Source organism: Phoxinus phoxinus, assembly GCF_949152265.1.
Source record: "Phoxinus phoxinus genome assembly, chromosome: 21".
NCBI lineage: Eukaryota > Metazoa > Chordata > Actinopteri > Cypriniformes > Leuciscidae > Phoxinus > Phoxinus phoxinus.
The window spans coordinates 2,698,284-2,707,456 of record NC_136896.1 but is presented as its reverse complement, the minus strand read 5'-3'; the positions used below and the strand labels follow the sequence as shown (position 1 = coordinate 2,707,456).

The window sequence follows — 9,173 nt, the reverse complement described above, 5'->3', positions numbered from 1 at the left end:
AGTGCAGCATTTGACACTGTGTGCCACTCTACACTTATCTCACGACTTTCTGCAATAGGCATCACGGGTGCGGCACTTCAGTGGCTGATTTCGTATCTTTGTGATAGACAACAATTTGTTAAGATAGGTAAGTATCATTCACGCTCTGTGCCTGTTTCTCATGGTGTGCCACAAGGCTCTGTACTTGGTCCGCTTCTATTTCTAATTTACTTGCTACCGTTAGGTCAGATCATCAGACAGCATGGCCTCAATTTTCATAGCTATGCCGATGACATCCAAATTTATTTCACGATCAATCCCAACTCAGTTTTTCCACCCCCTTCAGTTATCTCCTGCCTCCGCGAGCTTAAAACATGGATGTCCTCTAACTTTCTACAGCTTAATGCTGGTAAAACAGAAATCCTGTTGATCAACCCTAGATCACAGAGGTCACCCAGACATGACATTTTTATCGATATAGATGGTATTGAGATTAGGCCTTCAAAAACCGTACGGAATCTGGGAGTTTTGTTCGACCCCGCGCTCTGCTTTCACTCACACATTAGTCAGACTGTCAAATCATGCTTCTTTCACCTGCGGAATATTGTTCGTATTCGCCCCTCTCTTACCTTTATAGATGCGGAAACTGTCATTCACGCTTTCATCACTTCGAGATTGGACTTCTGTAATTCATTGTACAGCGGACTACCTGCCAAAGAAATACACCGCCTTCAAATGGTACAAAACTCTGCTGCACGAGCCCTCACATACAATAAAAAATCTGCTCATATCACTCCGATCCTTCACCAACTGCACTGGCTCCCTGTCATAAATCGCATCCAGTTCAAACTGTTGGTCCTAGTATATAAAGCCTTGCATGGCCCGGCACCCAAATACCTTGTTGATTTGGTACAACCATATGTTCCAACTCGGGTCCTTAGGTCCAGCACTGAAAACCTACTCGTGGAACCTTGGGTCAGACTCTCTACGGTGGGCGGTAGGGCCTTTAGTGTTGTTGGCCCTAAGCTTTGGAATAAGCTGCCCCCGAATCTTCGTGCGACTGACAACATCCGGTCTTTCAAAAAACAACTTAAAACTCATATCTTCCAGCTTGCCCAATAAATAAGTATCCTCGTAAGTACCCTGCATCCTCATATTTTCAAGTTCGCCCAATAAATAAGTATCCTCGACACATTTTCCCTGTTCCCCACTTTCTCAGCCCTATCTACTTACAATGTCGTAATTATAAGCTCTGATAGTACAATATCTTTTCTTTGATTCATGTCAATTGTTTGTTTGTTATAAGCAGATGGCCTTTGTACCTGTTTGCTTGCTGTTTATTTGTTATCTGTATAACATTGTAAATCGACCTTGAGTTCTTGAAAGGCGCTATAGAAAATAAACTTATTATTATTATTATTATTATTATATTAATTGTTGAACAAAAGGCCAGTGATTTGAGTAATTGTGTAACAAAGAGATCTAGTTGCTATTGATCTGTAACATAACCTACTATACAGAATGGATAATGGACTGCACACCTAACTAGTTAAAACATGATTATTTCCATAAAAAATAAAAAGATGTGTTAAATTATCTCATATATAGAGAGCATTTTCTCATAGTGAAAAAAAATCATACCAATAAAACCCAGAGATAAGAGTTAAAATTTCACCTGCACAGTACATAGGCCGGGGAGCTGATATGATGGGTTTGACAAATTCATAGACATAATAATCTCCTGGACAGGCTTTGACTCGGATGGATGAGGAACTGTAGGCGCCACACTGATCGGATGAATCAGACCCCCATAAATTAGTTCCCACAACTTTACGGGTCACCACTCCATCCTCAAGTGTTGGATGAGAACCGTTGAGGTACAGTGCAGTTTCTCCACCACATTCAGCATTACTCACACACCACTCAGACAACTGGGCACTTTCTCCATTCAGATACAGCCGATACCAGCCACTCCATTCAACAAGAGTGTCATCATATTCATGGTAATGGCTTTGCCGTATGTCTCTCCAGGATTCACCAAGAGTGTTATAACCATAGCATGGATCAGTTGTAGGTTCTGAGAGAATAAAGAAAAAAAAGGAAAAATTAGCCAGCAGCCATATCACCCTGTAGCCCAAGTCTGGTTGCCCACTGTAGCTAAGCATGGCTGATCCTGGTTAGTATTTAGCCAGGTTGCTGCTGGTAGAGGTGTTAGTGAGGCCAGCGGGGGGCGCTCACCCTGTGGTCTGTGTGGGTCCTAACGCCCCAGTGTAGTGACGGGGACACTATACTGACAAAGAGTGCCGTCCTTCGGATGAGACGTTTTAACCGAGGTCCTGACTCTGTGGTCACAAAAAATCCCAGGATGTCTTTCGAAAGTGTAGGGGTGTAACCCCGGCATCCTGGCCAAATTTGCCCAGTGGGCTCTGTCCATCATGGCCTCCTAATCATCCTCCTATATACACACTAATTGGCTTCATCACTGTCTCCTCTCCACCAGTAAGCTGGTGTGTGGTGGGCGTTCTGGCACCATATGGCTGCCGTCGCATCATCCAGGTGATGCAGCACATTGGTGGTGGTTGAGGAGATTCCCCCTTCCACATGTGAAGCGCTTTGAGTACCCAGAAAAGCGCTATATAAATGTAACAAATTATTATTATTATTATTATTAGATGCACTTTTATGGACCTCTGTCATTATTAAAGGGGTGGTTGATTATGATTTCACTTTTCTAACTTTAGTTAGTGTGTAATGTTGCTGTTTGATCATAAACAACATCTGCAAGGTTACAATGCTCAAAGTTCAAAGCAAAGGGAGATATTTTCTTTTACAGAAATCACTTTTTAAGGATTACAACAAACGGCTGGTAGGAACTACACGACATTCCTCCCGGGTTATTGATATCATGAACCCCAAAATTTACATAAAACCCGCCCCCTGAACACGATTTATAGATTATCATGACAGAATATGCTAATCAATGACCAGAAGATAACTACACATCAGCTACATAAGTTCATCAACTAACATTTCAGAATTTGTGTCTACATGTTGTCACTTATTATTGAGTCTCTCCATCTTTGTCTGACTCCAATTTGAACATACATTTTCAGTGCATGTGTGTGTGAGATAAAAAAAAAAAAGCTGCTAATACACAAGCTCTTGAAGCTCCGCCCCCTGCACTGGGAGCAGTAGCTCATTTGCATTTAAAGGAACACACACAAAAACGGTGCGTTTTTGCTCAGCCTCAAAAAGTGACAATTTTAACATGCTATATACAAATATCTGTGGGGTAATTTTAGCTAAAACTTCACATACACACTCTGGGGACATCAAATACTTATTTTACATCTTTTGAAAAGGGCATTATACCACCCCTTTAAGCTTGGAAGAGCCAGGAAGAGCATTTTTTTTATATAACTCTGATTGTATACATCTGAAAGAAGAATGTCATATACACCTAGGATGACTTGAGCGTGAGTAAATCATGAGCTACTTTTCATTTTTGGTTGAACTATCCCTTTAAGGAACTGTATCTTTGTTTTCACCCCCTTAAATTACAAAGTTAAACTTAGTGTTGGAATTTTGATGACAAATGTGAGATTCAAATATTTATATACAAATATTTTTCCATTTAAACAAAATATACAAAAGTGGAACAACATTCAAGATCATCACCAGCTAATTAAAGATTGTGATGCTGTACTGTATGAAAAATAATAATAATAATAAATAACAGTACAAATGTAAAGGAAAAATAAGGGTTTGTAAAATAATATATTTCACGCCCCTAGTTGAGTGGGCTCTAATCAGGAGAGTAGAAGGCAAATTGCGTGCCTCGTACACTGAATAACTGGCCTCTACTGTCCATCTGCTAATAGTTTGGGTACCATCAATTTTGACTATCTCACCGAGTGAATTGGTGAAAGAACAACAGGCAGATGCCTCACTTGTTGACTTGTTTTACAGACTTCTGTCTCCAGATGTACTGCTACATATGAAGATACATCGTCAGGGTATTTTCTGGATGGAGAAATTTTTGTCAGAAAGTGGGTGCCCCGTGGTAAAGATTTTGTAGGAGATCCAATTGTTCAGATTGTTGTTCCAAAAAATCTCTGTGATCTTGTTTTGAAAACCGCTCATGATACGTCAGGACATTTGGGTGTTAAAAAAACGTATCAATTAATTTTGAAAAGTTTTTTCTGGCCCAAGCTTAAATGAGATGTGTCTGCGTACATTAAAACCTGCCATACTTGTCAGTTGACTGGAAAACCCAATCAGACCCTGAGACCAGCACCACTTTTTCCTATTCCAGTGGTACACCAACCATTTGAATATTTAATTGTGGATTGTGTGGGCCCATTACCTAAGTCTAAGGCAGGTAGTAAATATTTGCTAACGATAATGTGTCAAGTCACTAGGTTTCCAGCTGCCTATTCGTTGCGCTCCATCACTACAAAGACAGTGTTAAAGGCCTTAACGCAATTCATTGTGAAAATATTCGCTCAAATATTAAAGCAGTTGCATGTTAAACATCAGAAGGTTAGTGCTTACCATGCTCAAAGTCAGGGGGTGCTAGAACGCTTGAGGTTGAGTGTTTGTTGGAAAATGGGTTAGCGGAGCCTTCTTATTCCAGCTGGGCGTCTCCGTGTATTCTGGTTAGAAAAGCCAATTGCTCTCATAGATTTTGTACAGACTATAGGAAGGTAAATCAACTAACCAAACCTGATTCCTTTCCTTTGCCACGAATTGAATATTGCATTGATCAAGTTGGGTGTGCCATTTATGTTAGCAAATTTGATTTGCTAAAGGGTTATTGGCAGGTGCCTCTAACAGCTAGAGCCCAAGAGATCTCTGAATTTGTCACTCCGTCAGGCCTATTTTCCTATAAGGTTATGAGTTTTGGCCTGAGAAACGCTCATTTCAAGCTCATGAAACGCTCAGTTCTAGCTACATTTCAGCAATTAATGAATTGAGTTATCTCTGGCTTGGAATGTTGTGCAGTTTACTTAGACGATGTAGTCGTCTATAATAACACTTGGTCAGAACATCTAACTCGAGTTAGAGCTTTGTTTGATCGTCTGGTTGCGGCTAACCTTACTGTTAATTTGAGCAAATGTGAATTCGCTAAGGCCACTGTATTCTATCTTGGAAAAGTTGTAGTTCAGGGTCATGTATGTCCTGTTCGAGCTAAAGTGGTCGCAATTGATCAATTTCCTACCCCTTCAACTAAAAAAGAGTTAATGAGGTTTCTTGGAATGGTTGGTTTTTATAGTGGGTTCTGTCAGAATTTTTCTACTGTGGCAGCTCCTCTTACCAACATGCTTCGAGATATAATCAAATTTGAGTGGACCTCTGTGTGTCAGAGAGCATTTGAGGATGTTAAGTCACTTCTCACTGTCTCTCCAATTTTGGTTGCACCTAGACTAGATAAACCTTTTAAACTGCAAGTTGACGCTATAATGTGGGAGCTGGAGCTGTTTTATTGCAGACCTCAGAAGATGGTGTAGACTGTGTGGTGGGGTACTTCTCTAGAAAGTTTAATGCTTATCAACTTAACTATTCAGTTATTGAAAAGGAAGCATTTGCTCTAATTTGGTTACTAATCCATTTTGAGGTTTATGTGGGTTCAGGTGGAGGACCATTGGTGATTTTTACAGATCACAATCCTCTAACATTCCTTCATTCTTTGCAGAACCCAAACCAGCGACTCATGAGATGGTGTATCTTTCTACAAGGGTATCATCTCGATATAAGACACATCAAGGGTACAGAAAACGTGATTGCGGATGGTCTATCAAGTGTATGATGTGTTACGATGTTGTGTTTTCTGTTTTTTTTCTGCTTCTCTCTTCAGCCTGTCTCTTCTCCTAGGTGGCGAGGGTGATGAGTATTATGGGGAGATGAGTGGATTCTAGAAGATGCTGTGACATCGGTGTTATTTGGGAGTTATGTAGCCTAGTACAGATTTGTCTATTAATTTTTTGCTTTGTATGTGTACATCCCAACTTAGTTATAAGGGGGGGTATTTTGGATTTGTTTTTTGTTTTGGGTGGTAATCCTGAGTGGGGGTACACTTCAGTGTTCTTCAGCAGTCCTGGTTATGAGATTGTTGAGGATGCTGAGTTCAGTGTTTAAAGTCGCCCCGAGCTCGGCAAGCCACTGAAGACTAGATAGGATTCAGGTAGTTTGTGATGTTACTTAGGAGGTTGGGATCATGTGATTACCTCAAAATTTTTACTTTTAAACTGATTAGATTAAACTTTCACAGTCTATCCAGATGGATAGTGGACGCTATTGCTGCGGCTTATGCGTCTAAAGACCTGCAATGCCCTCTGGGCATCAGGGCTCATTCCACCAGAGGCATGGCCTCCTCGTGGGCTTGGTCCAGCGGGATTTCTATTCATGACATATGTACGGCGGCAGGCTGGGCCTCCCCCTCTACATTTGTTAGGTTCTATAACCTGGAAGTTCCCGCCCTGCAGGCTAGACTCCTTTCAGTCTAAACTAAAGTCTCTATTCGACTGCCCTGGTTGAGCTGCACTATGAGGGTCGATAAAGTTCAGTATAGACCGGCTGTGCAGCTCTTTATATATCCCCTTCGGTGTGCTTATGTACATGTGCGGGCCCACTCTGTTGGCCGCCTGATTCCCACTTATCTGTGTCCCCCGGGGCGTCCCCCCCTGGGACTCATGTTGTGGATGCTTGGCGCGCACGGCGTTGACAAAGGGTTCCCGTTGCGTAATGCAATTACGCAGTACTCGTTCCCTCATCTAGAGAGAACCGAGGTTACGTCAGGTAACCGAGTACGTTTTCACTATTAACAACAGTTCAGTTATTCACATTGCCTAAAATTATTGTGATTGTGATTGGTGGAGTAATGGATTCTATGGATAGGTTTTTCTTTGTTGTAGACGGACTGACTTGAGACTTCTGCTATTAGAAACATTTTATATCAACATCAATCATTTTCAAACAAATCAGAAAAAAATAAAGAATGAAGATTGTATAAGTAAATGCTCACCTGTACAGTAAGCTCCGCAAAATACTGGCTTGACCAACTCATAAACATAGTAATCTCCTGGACAGGCTTTGACTCTTATAGGGTGGGATGTGTACGTACAGCAGCCTTCCCATGAGGAAGCACAGACCTGACGGGTGACCACTCCATCTTCCAGCTGTGGGTGCGAGCCGTTGAGCCACAGTGGGTCATGAGTGCCACACATGCCTTGATTTACACATGATTCTGGCATCTGAGCATTTTCACCATTGTTGAACATCCTGTACCAGCCATTCCACTCCACATTATAATCACACATATAGTTTTTATAGTAAGAGTTGTCAGTGGCTCTCCAAGACTCATCCAGACTGGTATAGTTGTAGCAGGGGTCGACACTTGGAGTGGAGAAAGGCACTATTAAGGAAAAAGGAGAAAGAGAGCATTATATATTGAAAAATAAATATATTCAAGATGACTAATATTAATTCAAACCAATACAATTAATGATAAGCACAACAAATATAAAGATAAATGAATGTACCTGCACAATATACAGGAGCTGGGATTTGAAGAGTTGGTCTGGTAAATTTGTAGACATAATAATTTCCAGGACAAGCTTTGACTTGGATTGGGTCGGATCTGTAGCGACTGCACTGACCATTATGGGAGCCGTAAATTTCACGAGTAACAACTCCATCTTCTAGCCGAGGATGAGAGTCACCAAGCCACAGAGAACTATAACTTCCACATGCCATGTAAGACACACACCACTCAGGCATCTGAGCACTTGATCCATTTATGAAGAGTCGATACCAGCCGTCCCATTCTACACGAGTGTCATCATGTCCAGATATGTATCCATAACTAGACCAGTAATTGAGTGTGCTTCTCCAGTAGTTGTCGACTATGTTGTGGTTATTACACGGGTCATAATCTGTTACTGAGAGATGATGAGAACAAAACAAACAAGTTACATTTCAATGAGAAACTTTACAAGTGCAAATCTGAACCAGTCAAACACTGTAATAATCATGAGATTCATAAACAATTCAACTGTATAATATTTCTGCATAAACATTTTAATTTAAACTGTAACTGTAAAAGTAGTCGAGCTACTTTCAACAATCTGATTGACGCTCTGGTCGCTCAAAACGCCCAAAACGCGACGCCGAGGGATTTGACGCTCCTTGCAGCTGAGAGAAGCCAGCTTCCATTGAAAATAAATGACTTCCGGTAACTTTGGAAGCTCAAGTCGGCGGCGGTGTGAACGTACAGTAATGCAAATCTTTAATTGAAACAAAAAAATAGATTTTTATATAACACTCAAATATTAGTTCATATATTATTTACAACTTACTCAAGGTGATGCTGGATCCTGTGAATGTATCTGGACTCACAGTGGATACCACCTGTGAAATAGTGTTGACATCTAAAAAGATGGCAATTAATGTCATGAGAGAAATCATTTTAAAAGGTTTGAAATATTTTAATAAATGAGAAAAGCACAGTACCTGTACAGTATCCTGAACACACCCCTTGATTCACAAGCTCATAGACATAGTAATTGCCCGGACATGCTTTCACTCTGATGGGTTTAGACTTGTGTCCACAGCAGCCTGCCCAATAACCTCCACAGATGTCCCTGGTCACCACTCCATCCTCTATCTGAGGGTGAGGATCATTGAGCCACAGACTGATGTATGTGTTACAGCTGTATGAACTAACACAGGTCTCTGACATCCGGATGTCCATTCCAAAGTAGAAAAGCCGGTACCAGCCATTCCAGGAGAAATGTTCATCACAAATGTTATCTCCACTTTCATTGTTGGCTCTCCAGGGACGATCCAGAGACTCATAGTTGTAGCAGGGATCACTGCTGATGCTTTGGAAAGCAACTGTCATGGAGTTTGCAAAAGTATTATATATATATATATATATATATATAAACTACAATTAAAAAACTGAAAATATAATACATATACAGGCATGGTCAGAAATAGTGGCACCAGTGGTAAATATGATCAAAACTGGCTGTAAAAAATAAATCTGCATTGTTTATCCTTTTGATCTTTCATTTAAAAAATTGCCAAAAATCTAACCTTTCATTGAAGTAAAAATAAATAAAGTGGAGGTGGTGGTGGTGGGGGGGGGGGGGGGGGGGGTCACATTATGAAATACTTTTTGCAATCTCCTT

At 40.8% G+C, this 9,173-nt stretch overlaps 1 protein-coding gene across 1 annotated transcript; it reads right to left on the bottom strand.

The window, feature by feature from the left end:
• Nucleotides 1-632: 632 nt before the first annotated feature.
• LOC306989049 (uncharacterized protein) lies at nucleotides 633-8,881 on the bottom strand (the record flags this gene model as incomplete). Its single annotated transcript, XM_079594368.1, has 6 exons — nucleotides 633-688; nucleotides 1,655-2,056; nucleotides 7,004-7,393; nucleotides 7,521-7,919; nucleotides 8,337-8,408; nucleotides 8,491-8,881. The coding sequence occupies 6 exons, from the start codon at nucleotides 8,879-8,881 to the stop codon at nucleotides 633-635; spliced, it is 1,710 nt and encodes a 569-aa protein (XP_079450494.1).
• Nucleotides 8,882-9,173: the final 292 nt, after the last annotated feature.